Source organism: Crinia signifera, chromosome 4 (genome assembly GCF_055691185.1).
Source record: "Crinia signifera chromosome 4, ASM5569118v1, whole genome shotgun sequence".
Taxonomy (NCBI): domain Eukaryota; kingdom Metazoa; phylum Chordata; class Amphibia; order Anura; family Myobatrachidae; genus Crinia; species Crinia signifera.
Genome location: NC_139220.1, coordinates 210,001,790 through 210,016,564, shown reverse-complemented (window position 1 = coordinate 210,016,564; position 14,775 = coordinate 210,001,790). Strand labels below are relative to the sequence as shown.

The following is a 14,775-nucleotide window of genomic DNA, read 5'->3' as shown; positions in this document are numbered from 1 at the left end:
GTCGCACCGGGGATTTTGTACACTGGAACGACCCAGCTGAGACCCGTTTAAGACTACTTACCTGACTGCCAGCCTGGTTGAATCCTGCTCACTACCGGAGTTGAAATGCCAGTCACTTCACCATGCTTATTTCAACTGGTTGCTTTCACTCCGCACAATAGCCTGGGTTTCTGTGCATTGCCATGCAATAAACCGGGATATTGATGACCATGTGAAACGGAGTATTGCTCTCTGTCCCTTTCACACCTGTTTTTTTTTGCTCTCAGTCGGTTTTGCTATTTTATGCTGTTTCTGTTCTGCACAGTGTCTATTACCAGTGATGTTCTCAGCTCTTCGTGTTGGCTTTGTGAATGACCTCTTGCAATGCTGCATGTGTTATGTTACTCTCATAGTATCTTTGTCACTTATTATGTAATGCTGCAAGTGTTACGTTAACTTGTTTTACTAGCGCTCTGTATGATGCTGCAGAATTTTATGGCACCCTGGTCAATGATTATAATTTATTTTTTCTATAGCTTATGCTATTTGTTATGTATCTCAATTCAGTATATTGGAAAGTCCTTTTCTGATTGTGGCTGTAGCAAATTAAATCTGACCACACTGTGTGATAACTGCAACATGATGGCTTTATTATTTGGCCACACATAGGTACAGGAAGAATACACTGAATTCAACAGAACTGTGTTCATTACACAGGTATGTGTGCTGCGAAGTTCTAAATTCAATTGTTTTATGGGCGATGCTACACATACTATTATTTTAATGGCAATAACCATCCTGACCACCATACCTAGCCAAAAGATAGTTCACGATCTACCAATAGCTTATGGAACATTCACTGGTAGGTCGTGACCAAAGATAAACCCGTGATGGCTTCTGGCCCTCTCCGCTGCTACTGGAGAGTTCTGTTCTACCAGGTGTTAGAATCAAGTAGCACCATGTGAAGAAATGTAACCAGGGCTTAGACACACGGTCTGTAAAACATCATAGAGCTGAGGATCACTGAAGTGGTCCAGCTCACCTACCACTCATACACTGGCAGGGTAAGGTGCACTCATCCATTGTGGATGTCTGGGCTGCCAACTCCCTGCTTCCCATCTCACTAGTCATTGTGGACTGCTCTGACTGTACCTTCCAGAGTTTGAGATATTAGCATAGAAGAACTCCTCTAGATACAAGTGGAGGATTAAATGCTGTGATGGCAGGGTAGGGACAGCATTCATTTATCTCTATACAGGCAGGAGGTCTGTATTCATAGTCCTGTAAACATTATATAGATCTTACAGTAAACATGATACACCGTGGCCCTAACTGTGCAGAGTTTGTATATTCTCATTGTGCTTGCATGGGTTTCCTCTGGGTACTCCGGTTTCCTCCCACACTCCAAAAATGCACTGTTAAATTGGATCCCAACAAAATCAACCCTAGAATGAATGTGTGTGTGCATGTACATTTGGTAGGGAATATAGATTGTATGCTCCTCTGGGCAGAGACTGATGTGAGTGTTAAATATTCTCTTTATAAAGCTCTGCGGAATAGGTGCACAATATAAATACATGGGCAGGTCTCTATAGGTAACAGACTAGGATATATTTTGTGTTGGCAACTTTCAGTTGCAACTTGTGTCCATGTAACAGCTGCTTGAACCCCTCAGATTTTTTTTTTTCCAGCAGGGCACCTTTAATAAGTGTCCTCTCACCTGTCTTAAAGTAAAATCCTTGGCGAGCAGTAGCTGTCTCTAATGCCAGCTATCCCAAACACAAGTGTGATCGCCATCGTGAAGTTAGGTTTAAAAGTGTGCAAGTAATTGTCTAGGGGGCTTTTGCACATGTACAGTAGCAAAACACTGATTGCATTCATAGAACATCACTGCCCAGGATAAATACTACTCTTTGAAGTGATTCTATTTTTACTGTTTTAATATTGATGCTATTATTTGATGTGACTATTAATGCTAATTTTATACCAACTTGGCACCTGCCTGTGGTTTGGAATGAGTTCCTACTGCCCTGATTATACAAAGCTTGCTGACACCATGCATTGCAAGTCATCTTATCAATAAACTGTGCATGAGGTTTCAACGCATTGATTGTGTTACTTATGCCTGTGTTAGTTCAGTGCTAAGTGAACAAAAGTTCCCAGGTAACCAAAGTCTGGCCACCCCTGTCCTACACAAACTTGTAGTGTAAATAACTAGACCTATCTGATTTGGGATTTTAAGTCTGCGGTGTTTATTTCACTCTGGAATTTTAAGCCATGTCAGTAATGATTTTTTTTTACCTCCATTATGCAGTAAACAAGCACTGGAAGTGGGTTCGGCTTTCCCAGCCATCCTCTCTTTCTCTAGGATCATAAAATTGTTTGTTAATGCCTGGAGGGAAGTGACTGGTGACTGCTGAACAAAATGTTTAGTAGAGATAGCTGTCCATTGACTAGCACTAAAGCTAAAAGGGGATTAAAAGCTGCAATTTAAAGCTGATCCCTTCTAAAGTCTGATGGCAACTTAATGATATAATGGGAATCCTAATTTAACAGCTCTTCATGGTCTCCTATAGCGCTAAGGAGTTGAACAGTATGCATTTTCAGTCCAGTGTGGTTTTTATTGCCAAAATAATGTCATTACGTTTTAATTTGTGAACAAAAATTAAATGTTCTAATTTATATATTTTACATGTTTCTTAAGATTGTCTAGTTCTGTTTCTATTCATTCTTTGATTATAGAGAATCTACCCTATACAATTTCGGTGGAACATCACAATAATGTTTTCTCCAGGCTTATATGGTTGCTATGGTAGATCCTGGTTAGGTGTTTTGTTTTTTCTTGGGCATTGCTGAAAATCATATGGAAGATGTATGGTAGTTTAGAACTATGTTTACCGAACGTAGCCTTACATGCTATAATTTGGGAAAGGTCATTTTATTGTTGGGACAGTATTTAAAAACAACATCGCTGTTAAAGTTTTGGCCTTGTGCCTTTTTTATTTCCTGTTTAAATTAAACTGATTTGATTTAAACCGTTTATTCAGAGGATTCTGTAATGTAATGTGAAGTATAGTTACGTTTGGTCTTCTGCCAAGTTTTACCAATAGAGCGTTTTCAAGCTCATTACGCACACCTTGGTTTTTTTTTGTGCCAGCTTCACAGAACAGATCCCTCCAGGTGTTCAGCAGTCTCTGTCTGCATCCACCGCCATCAGTTACACATTTTATCATTCTTAAGGCCTCATCTGGTGTTTGCTATGCACTGTAATTAATATTTCACTTAAATGAAGGCATTCTAATTATTCTGTGCTCTGTTCACCACCCCCGCCCATCTGGTTTATTACAAATGTTCAACATCAACAGCGAACATCAATTTATTTATAGTCCTTTCTAAAGTTCTGGCTAAGAATTTTCCTGCATTTACTTTTGCCTGGGAAATATTTTACCACTTTATACCTGTAAATTCATGAACTTACTTTGAGTTTAATAATCCCAGAAAGTGCTCTCTAGGGATCATAGCAGCCGCATACATCAATCTTGTTCTATTAAGGAGCACTATGTGCTTGTAGGAACTTATTTGTTTGGCTATCCCTCTTATTTATGTTCTTTATATCCTGGATGCTGCATTTCCCTGTAGTGTGGTGGTCAACTGTTTTCTTTTTTGTTTAATTTTCAGGAGAACACTTCTTGGAGTGAAGATATGGATGGACGTAGCCGAGAAGCATCAAGGGATTTTGCAAAGGTACGGTTAACCTTGTCATGAATGATGTATTCTCACGTTTAATGAGATGTAAATGTAGTGACATTGTACACCCTTTAGCCATAACATTAAAACCACCTAGTATTGTGTATGGCCAACTTGTGCTACCAAAACAGTTTTGACCTATCAAGCCATTGACTTCACAAGGCAACAAGACATTGGTGGTAAATGCTTTAAGGTCTGTGAAGCCCTGTATACATGGGGCAGCGGGAGCCCTGTGCTGAGCAATGTGATTAAGTAAACCTTGCTGACACATGTGATGCACCAGTGATGTGTGCTGACCAGTGTTCTTTGCTGAGAACACTTGTGATCTGAAAATGTTTTGACTACATGCATTCAAGGCCCAGTCAGGCAATAGCGATGTCGCTGTAGGTGTAAACACTGGGTAATGTTTGCTTAATCTCTTATGCTGTGTACACACAGTGAGATTTGACATTAGATTTTTACTATATCGTCAAAATCGCATTCAGTTCGCACAGGTTTTTTACCTTTCTATCCCGATGCGCGCTCCCGTGATAGCACAAATCGAAACCCAGTTAGATAGGGCAGCAATGACTATATAGTGCAAATCTAATGCAGATTGTATGAATTGTATGTAAAAAGTACAGAGATAGCAAAGATTGCATAGCACTCGAAACTTAAGTCGAAAAGCAAGGGAATCTCACCGTGTGTACACACCATAAGTGATCTAGTCAGATCGCTTAGAAATAGCACTGAAATTGCCCCTGTGTGTATGGGGCTTGAGTTTCAAGATGGGGAACGTCCAACATATAATTGATATGTTTGGACTTTCAAGAACAAATCTGCATCATATACCGAACAATTCTTGCCTTCTGGCAATTCACATTATCCTGCTGAAAAATGCCATTGCCATCAGGGCACATGAATGCCAGCACCCAACGTTTCCCAGCAAAACATTACCCATCTGTATCTGACCGCCTCCGCTGGTTTGCCTTAATCCCATAATGCATCCTGGTGCCACCTCTTTCCCAGGTAAACACAAATGCACCCAGCCTTTCTAGCTTAATTAGGAGATCTGCTGTGGTGACTTTAAAATATGCTTGTTGTGCTGTATTTGACAGATTTTTTGGTACTTGTTTCCTAGCATGGCGCCCACGATTTTCAGTCGTATGGCATCTTATGCATTGTATTGCATCGCATGCCATATAGCCTCATGCGATGCGATTTAAGCACCCTATACGATTTTTCATTGTATAAGCACCCTAATGGGTGCTTACAATGTTAAATGCACCCACATGTCACCCCCACTATCAACACCAACCCGAAGCGTGGCGAGTGGCGGCGGTACGCGTCCTCCGACCTTTAAATACCCCCACTATCCACATCGGCGTGGAGTTGATTTTAGATAGTGTGGCAAGCGCAGCGAGCCACCGAGCCCGAAGCGTGGCGAGCGCACACATATTACTTTACATGTATTCTGTGTCCCCTCGCTGCGCTCGCCACGCTTCGGGCTCGGTGGCTCGCCACACTGTCTAAAATCAACTCCACACCGATGTGGATAGTGGGGGTATGAAAAGGTCGGAGGACGCATACCGCCGCCCCTCACGGGCTTGCTGCGCTCTCCACGCTTTGGGTTGGTGTTGATAGTGGGGGTGATTTTAACATTGTAAGCACCCCTTACGGTGCTTATACAATTTAATAATCTTATAGGGGGCCCATTTAACATTGAAAACACCCATTAGGGTGCTAATACAATTTTAAATCCTATACCACTGTATATTGTATACAATGCCAATGGTATACGATTTTAAAATTGTATAACATCGGCTGACATCGCGTAACATTGCATACCATTGTATGGCTTATGGTATGCGATGGGCGCCGTGCTCGGAAACAAGTACCGTTTTTTTTTACATAATTTGCAAACCGCATTATCTAGTTAAATAACATTTTGTGTTTTTCTTTGTCTACATATATACTCTCCATATACCAAATTTGAACAAAATCAGTGTATTGATTTGGCATGGAATGACCCTCGCTCCATTTGAAATAATTTCTTTTTAAAAGGATGTTTTGTGTTCCAGGGTGAATATTCCCCCACCCACAGAGCACTAGTATGAGCATGGTACTTATATTATACACGTTATGTGAGGTGAACTGGATTCAGGGATGTCTAGAAGATCACATAAAGTGATACATGTTGCGCAAAACGCAAATTAAGAAAAACGAGACGTGTAAAACCTTGGATCATTTAGCATATAAACGGATAGGAATAAGCCTTCTGTATTTATCACACTGGTTGATGTCTCTAATAGCGTGCCTCACTCACCTCTAAAGGAAGGGCGATGAAACGTGTCAAGGTATCTTAGTATCTTCTTATAGGAAGATATAATGCGTCGACAGAACCAGTGTGTGTGAGCAGACACATACTTTTTTTCCCCAGACACCAGTCGTATGTGTAATGGATTTTAAACTTTTTTTTTTGTGTGTAACTTTATTTTTTTATGTGCTCATTATGTTTTAACTTTTTTTGATTGAGGGTCTTTTATTGTAAATAGGTTCCCCCCCTCCTTTTTTTTTTTTTTATACATTAAAGAACTTTTGCATCTTTTATTGAAGTGCACTTCTTTTTTTTTTGGGCTGAGTGAAGATTGTTCTTCAAGCTGGTAAAAGAAACCTTGATGAGCTTGACCAATTCTTGAGTCTGTGTAATGGTACGCATTATCCTATATTATTAAACAAGCAACAGAAAACAAGTCGTATGCATCTAAACTATCTGCAATGGCTAACATGTGGAGACTTTGTATAAAGAAACCGCTACATGCGTGGATAAAACCACTTTTTTGAGTGGGGTAAGCTCTCGTGTGTGTGTGTATGTGTATATATATATTCTCCCTATAAGACGACACTAAAGGTAGCAAAGCACGCTATTAGCCGCATCAACCATTCTGTTAAATACAGAATGCTTATTCATAAGTTTATATGCTAAGTGGTTCATATTGAAGGTTTTACACATGTGATCACCTATATTATCTCAGTACTGAAGTGTGAAGGATTAAACCACCTGCTATGAATTCTGGGAAGGTATATGAAATGTTTCTGGTTTTGCTCCTGCTCTGCACAAGTAGTTTGTTGTGCTACTTTTACAGTTAGGTTATTATAAGGTACCTTGGCTTCAGACAACACTGTGTTACTTAGGAATAAAACAGTTACTGGCTGTTTTATGGCTTTTGTTTTCGGCCATTTTTAGGTTATTTGCAAATGTGTTGTGCTAATGATTTTTTTTATCTTCCTGAAAATAAAAACTTATGGAGAGAAAACTAATTTCTAAATATATTTTTCAGCTGTATGAGCTTGACAGTGATCCAAAGCGGAAGGAATTCCTGGACGATCTTTTTGTGTTCATGCAGAAAAAAGGTGAGCTGAAGACATCCCGATTCCATATTCTATTGAAGCCATCGGTCTTTGTATTGGCCAGGCTTTTGTTAGGGATGGGGATCAAAGGGTCATGTCTAGGTTGACGCCAAAAGGTCAACATTGACAAAAGTGTGACATGGAAAAGGTTGACATGACTTTTTCACCTGATCGGCACACTTCCATGTGGATCGTAAAGCATGACGTCCAAAAACATTAATAAAGTCTTGTAGAGCTTTCATTTTGTTGACCTTTTGGTATACACCTATTGATTGTTCACCTAGACACTGTCAACCTATAATTCAAATTCCATATTACAACCATATAGAAATAATCTGACTTTAATGGGGCATACGTGCGGACAGTTGAAAGACCCATTCTAAGCTATCCATCTAGATTGTTTAAAAATGAAGCACTGATCGCTCCGTGCGTATGGACTCGAATGCTGGTGTTGTCTCAATTGAGTACATTGGCCCTGAACGATCACTTGGCACACGAAACTGGTGCAGCTCTGTGTGCTGAGTGATCTGCGCTGAACTAGATCGCTCAGCTTGAAGGCTGGCTTGCCCCGTGTGAATGGGGCATTCTATTTCATAGCCAGGCTAAGCAATTCGGTATGGTTACAGATTTTTTTTTATTTTAACTTAGTTTCTAGCAGTATTAAAAATATCAGCATATTTTCCAACTTAAAATATGTACTGGGTTGGAAGTTTTTTGCATTCATGTTTTTAATGGAAATAATTGATTCCGTCTTATATTAGGGGCATCAGGGGACGGTGTAATGGTTAGCATTACTGCCTCACAGCGCTGAGGTCATGGGTTCTATTCTGACCATGGCCCTAACTGTGGGGAGTCTGTATATTCTCATTGTGCTTGCATGGGTTTCCTCTGGGTACTCCGGTTTCCTCCCACAATCCAAAAACATTCTGGTAGATCAATTGGCTTCCAACAATAATGAACCCTAGAATGTCTGTGTGTGCGTGTACATGTGGTAGCGAATATATATTGTAAGCTCCACTGGGGCAGGGACTGAAAATTATTGTCTGTAAAGCGCAAAGGAATATGTGTGCGCTATAGAAAGAACTGTAAATAAAATATGCGCTTACAGTTTATGTCCTCGTATGTTTTGCATTCATTTCCTTCCTGGTGTTCTGGATTTCTCCCACAACACTAAAACCTACTGGAAGGTTTATTGGCTTCTGACAAAAGATTACATTTGTGTGTGTAAAGGCCCCCATACATTAGGCCGACTTGTCCTAGGGACAAGTCGGACCCAATTTACCTGCGAGCCGCCCGGCAGCTCCCCGGGAGGCTCACATACAATTTGGCACTTGATGTGCCATTTTTACATGGGATAAATCGCATGCGATTTATCCCATGTAAAAAAAAACCAGGGAGCTGCAGGGCGGTGAGCAGTAGTGGGGGCGGGCAGCGGCAGTAGTGGGGGCGGGCAGCGGTGGTGGGGGCGGCCGGCAGCGGTGGTGGGGGCGGCCAGCGGCGGTAGTGGGGGCGGGCAGCGGCGACGGGCGGCGTTTGCGGTGAGCGCAGTGTACTTACACATAGCAGCAGCGGCGGGGATGGGACGCGCAGTGGCGGCTATTATATTTTTAAAATACTTGTCAAATGACCGGCCGCTCTCTGATTGGCTGGAGAGCTCTCAGCCAATCAGAGAGCGGCCGGTCATTTGACAAGTATTTTAAAAATATAATAGCCGCCATTGCGCGTCCCGTCCCCGCCGCTGCTGCTATGTGTAAGTACGCTGCGCTCACCGCACACGCCGCCCGTCCCCGCCGCCGCTGCCCGCCCCCACTACTGCCGCTGGCCGCTGCCGCTGGCCGCCCCCACTACTCCCCCGGTGTCTGTATGCATATGCCTGTCAGGTGGCAGGCATATGCATACAGGGAGGTCGGACGTGATCGTATGTACAGACCGTCCGACCTCCCTGATCCGGTCCGATGCGCACGGGACCGCGCATCGGATCGGATCAAATGTCACATACCTACGATTTTGGGCCAATTTCATCCGATTATCGGCACAAAGTGCCGAAATCGGATGAAGTCGTCCCAAAATCGCATAGTGTATGGGGGCCTTAAGTACTGTGTGTGCTATATAAAATAGCCTTTGGAAAAATGAAGTTGTAGCACACATACAGGTTCTTCCATCTAACGTTAGACAAATCTAGTTAGTGACCGTAGAAGTTAGTGGTGGTACGATTGCATCAGATTTATTTTTTAGGAAGGATTGCCATAATTTCCTGTATACACAGCCTATTTGTTAGCGAACACTAGCTCAGACCCATGCACTGCTCATACTCTTCTGGGTTTTTCTGCCTAGGATAGAAGAGACTCTTTGTTTCACACAGAAACTACAATATTTGTATGATTATTTATTTTCTAATTTCCTGTTATCAGCAGTGTTCAGATAATGGCATTGAGATGTGATGTGAGGAGGTGCTAAAGATAGTGTGCAGCATTGAATAGTGTGTAAATTACATAAGCAGGCCATACACCAGAACGATATCGTTCCAACCAGCTAGTGAGTGAGAGGACATGCTAATCAGCTGTTTTCTCACACACAGCCGAAAAACAGTCATAAAGAGTTGGTCCAACTAGTTGGGTAGATCAAACCAGTTGGAGTTTGCCCAGCTAATAGTTTTAGTGTTGGAGGAGCTGCCCCACAATTGAATGTTAAGTAAGCAGACACCTGGCAGTGTATATTACATCTGTTCTGTAGCAGACAGGTACCACTCAATCTATTTACCTCTTATTGCTCCCACTGTATCTGGTCAGGGAGCCCTCAGTCATCCCTCACCACCATCCCTGGTGCCTCAGTCTCATCCCAGTTTCAGACATGACCCAAGTTCAGTTTTAGACATGTGGAGGCAGCCCCAGCATTGGAGCCCCCACCCCCCTCATGTCCTGTCCAACTCTGGGCATCAGGGCAATGATCCAGCTTTTTGAATTGATGCATCCAAATATTGACACAATTTATTATCTTCTTGAGTGAGTTAGTGGCTTAGCCCTGCAGAATCGGAAGGAATATGTTTATGGGAATGAGCAACACGCATGTGTATACACATACAAAGAAAGCGGTCACGCCATCCCTTATTCTATGCACCTTATCAAATGATGTCATGTATATGAGATGGTGTCATGTATAACGATGTCCTTCATGTGTTTAATACACACACATTTTACATTTCCATTGAGAGAACATTCTATTCTACATCACGGCAGCGATCTGCAAACTTTTGTGGTGCCGCCCCCCAGTGAAACTGCACATCCCAGCATGCCTTGCCACAGTATTGCTATTAAGGAATGCTAAAACAGCTGGAGGGTCACAGTTTGGACATGCCTGCTGTGGAATATGTGTGCGCTATATAAGACACTGATAATAAATAAAAATTGATATATTTGGTTCAGATGCAGTAGAACAGGATTGCTAAAGTGTCAGCTGTTTGTGTGTTTTGCAGTGGAATGCAGAACACATGAAAATGCTAACAAAATGCAGAGTGCACATGTTTGCTTTTATGACAGGATATGCCATGCAGATGTGGCCTGTAATCATTCCTCTCCATAAATGTGGGTGTGTGTTCTTTACATTGGTGCTAGCTACCTATTTTGTGAGTGATCTTGTTGAAAGCCAATCCTAACAAAGTCTGACAGCATGTCTCTAAAAATACTCGTATACAAAATATTTGTATGGTCACGAAAAGAATCCTTTTATTTACAGAGAAAATGCCAGTGGTGAAATTACTGAAAGTTTAATCATCGAAGAGCTGTTGGCTCATAGTTTAAACATTCTTATTTTAAGCATTCTTTCGTGTATACAGTAAAAAATATATGTATACAACAGAGTACGGTGAGGATTCGCCCGGAACATAGAATAGGGTGAGCATCTGGCAAGGGGGTTAAACGATGGTGAGGATGGCTTGTCTTTCAGCGATCCTTACCGATAAGAAGCCATTCTCGCCATAAAAAAAAAAAAAAAAAGGTACTTGTTTCCTAGCACGGCCACAACGATCTTGATCTGGGGCATCGCAGGTAAAAAAATCACGTTGATCGCATGTGGGCTAAAAAATCGCATGCGATGCGACCGACGCGATGGCCGCGATTTCCCATAGGGAACAATGTAAAATGCCTCAATTTAACCAAATCAGCATAGGAAACAATGTTAAATGGGCCAGAGACCCCAAAGAACCCCCCTGACCAGTTAAATGGCCCTCAAAAATAATTAATGCCACCCCACGATCAACGTGAACCCAAAGCGTGGCGAGCGCAGCGAGCCCGCGAGGGGCGGCGGTACGCGTCCTCCGACCTTTTCATACCCCCACTATCCACGTCGGCGTGGAGTTGAGAATAGATTAGTGTGGCGAGCGCATGGATAGTGGGTGTATCCGACATGGATAGTGGGGGTATGAAAAGGTCGGAGGACGCGTACCGCCGCCCCTCGCTGGCTCGCTGCGCTCGCCACGCTTCGGGTTCACGTTGATCGTGGGGTGGCGTTAATTATTTTTGAGGGCCATTTCACTGGTCAGGGGTTTTTTTTTTGAGTCTCTGGCCCATTTAACATTGTTCCCTATGTTGATTTGGGTAAATTGAGGCATTTTACATTGTTCCCTATGGGAAATCGCGGGCATCGCGTCGGTACCATCTTATGCTTATTTTGGCCGCATAGGATGCGACCGACGCGATTTTGACTTTTTCAATGGGAAATCGCGGGCGTCGGTCGCATCACAGACCATTAAAAATTACCCGCGATGCCCGCGATTGTGGCCATGCTAGGAAACAAGTACCAAAAAAAAAAAACCTTACTGGCTGCATTGAATATACCCTTTTGAGTGTCTTTACTGGTGACCTTTTAAAGCTGTATACATCTTCCCCTCACCAAGGACACAGTGGATTCTATTTATCTGTTGGTGGTTCCTTCCCCATATATTTATCACATCTGAGCACAAGTAGGAGAAGATTGCTGTAGCCTTATACTTGTTTAACGTATCTTATAAACTGCTATTCTCTCTTGTTTCCTACCCAGACTAAACTGAACCTTGGAATAACATTTAGAGGCCATTAAGTGATGGTAAAATTCTGTCTCCAGCATTCCATTTTAGAATATAATTTACTGAATGTAATGCCATTGTTTTTATACTTCGTTACATCCATCATAAGCACAGCTTAGTGGAGGCTTTATCCATTCTACATAGTATTCCTTGTTCTACTCTATGCATTTTATTGCCCCCATTGGTGCTATAAAAGTCTCCACTCTTTTGACCATTAAAGTTTCCAACATAGTTGTGTGGCTTTACATTCAGTCAGCCGTAAGAATACCATTGATGTTTGGCACTGCTGTTAGATGATGAGGCCAGGCTCACTTTTAAGTTCACTCCAAGGTGTTCAACTAGTCAAAATTGTCTAGCATATCGTGCACACTGCTTTCCTTTTTGAGTGATCTCCTGAATGTTAGCTTGTGTGTGTATGTTTTAATTTATTACATTATACATCCAAACATACAGTACATACCTCCTATAAATCTGTTTGATTCACCATCCACACTGCTGCTGCCTACCCCTCCCTATTTAACATCTTGAAACCTGATAAGCCTTGAAGAACCTGTCACTATCATTTATTGAGGAAGTTGTTTGAGCTGGGGGATGGGAGATATATGGTAAAGTAGGCATTAGTGAATGAGTTGAAGTTAGGGGGTGGAATCTTTAGTTAGAATGTGATTAATGAGCCCATTAGCTCCTGTTGGGTGTGATATGCATCTACAGTCTGATTTCCTTCCTGGAAATGTAAAGAGGTCTATCCCTGAACACTGACAGAAGCTGCAAACATGCCTCTGTTTTTATTTATTACCAGTTATTTATATATCGCACACATATTCCACAGCGCTTTACAGGGATTATATGAACATTCATAACTGTCCCTGCCCCAGTGGAGCTTACAATCTATGGGGCAGATGTATGAAGGGTTGTTATGTGCCCTATACCGCTTCTCCCCCATGTATGAAGGAGCCGTGTATGCTATGCACCCCTGTCCATATCGGCGCTGCTATCTAAATGATAGCAGGCCGAATGTATGGACGGTCAGCATCGCTGACTGTTCCTGCCACTTTTGACTTCGCCAGCATCGGGCTGGCGAAGCCCTATCTAAACAGCAGGGACAGTGCTGTCCCTGCTGTTAGCTGTGGGCTGCACTGGGGATCTCGCATGATACCGCGCTTGCCCAGTGCAGCCGGCCAGGGGACAGCGCATCAGTGTAAACTGATGCGCTATCTCCAGGAGGGGACATCGCCGGAGGGGGGAGTTAGCGCTCCCCCGCTACGCGGACAAGATGTTAATACATCTTGTCGGTCTCCCCTCCTGCTTCGCCTCGCTGTGCGGTCTGGCAGCATGGTTCTCTGTGTGGTACTGCAGACAGGGGCACTTCAGGGCACCAGCCTTGTATGTATTCTTGTAATACACTTATAAGCTTTTATTCCTTCATGGTAACATTTCAGCCGATTTTCTTTCTCTTAGTTGATGTTGCAGTAGATCACATGCTGCTGCCTACATGCTAAGCCATGGCATTGTCTGCATACATGTTCATTTGCTCTTTTTTTTTTTTTTGCTATTGTCAAGTAGGGAATCCTGTTTTCTACCTTGTGGAATTCCTTCCTATGTCATGCCCAATTGTACAGTGCAAAGTACACATGCAGCACCAGGCTGAATTTCCCTAGTGACATCAAGCCACAGCTGTGATTGTCACACACCCTCCCTTCCCCCACTAGCCCCAGGTCTGAAAATAATGAGGAAAAGCGCAGACAGAAGGGAGTCCATGAAACCCTCCCCCCAACCCTCCCATCTTCACTGTAGGAATTAGCTGCTGTCACCTCTGTGATGGATGACTGTCATAGGACACTCCCCATGATTAGTGTCACTAGGGTCAGATGGCTATATTACACAAGAGACTTCTGGGGGTTCAGGGAATTGGGGAATGTGATGGCCACAGATAGCAATAAGGGGTACTGGCAACTGTGATCTTTATGACAGATGTCAGTATGCATATTTAAAGATGTAAACACACAATAGACATTTCTGCAGCTATTAATCATAGAGAGAGTGCCTGCGCTGTGGCTAAGTTTGGGCTTTATCTTCCACATTGCTGACCTTATCAAGTTTCTGGTTAGTGGTGCATAATGCACACACAAAATGAATGGTACAGTAACTCTATGTATTGCATGCTTACAGTATATACAGTAGTGTTCACAATAGGCGGTTTTGGCCGAATTTTTTTTTTTTAGAAAGGCAAAATGCGCCCTGCCGCTTTAGCAGCACCCTGCTAAAACAGCCTGCTCATGCCGTCGCTGTGTGAGTAGATGCCATGCGAATGCCCGTTACATCCATTCATGTTTTGACTGTTCATGTATCGTGGTACACCGTAACGCAGGTGTCCCGAGGCAAGCTCAAGGGCAACAAGTCTTTCAACCCTCCAGAAGGGCAGTGCCCAGTGTTGATGCCGGTGGAGCGGTCCTGCCCACATTAGTGACGCCACTCAGCACTCATGCTGCCCCCGTACCCCTTCGCACTGCCCTGAATGTTGCAGGATCACTAAAGTGGTATAAGGAATGTGCTAGCTTCAGTTTAGTTGGATCACTGGAATGAAATATGCTCCGGCGGCG

At 42.9% G+C, this 14,775-nt stretch overlaps 1 protein-coding gene across 1 annotated transcript in view; it reads left to right on the top strand.

Moving 5' to 3' along the window:
• The window catches only part of LOC146074943 (AT-rich interactive domain-containing protein 3B-like), a 67,688-nt gene that overhangs the window by 25,734 nt on the left and 27,179 nt on the right, over positions 1-14,775 (top strand). Inside the window, exons 3-4 of the mRNA XM_083183682.1 lie at positions 3,658-3,723; positions 7,047-7,119. Of these exons, the coding sequence (XP_083039808.1) occupies positions 3,658-3,723; positions 7,047-7,119 (139 nt within the window). The remainder of the gene's footprint in view (positions 1-3,657; positions 3,724-7,046; positions 7,120-14,775) is intronic.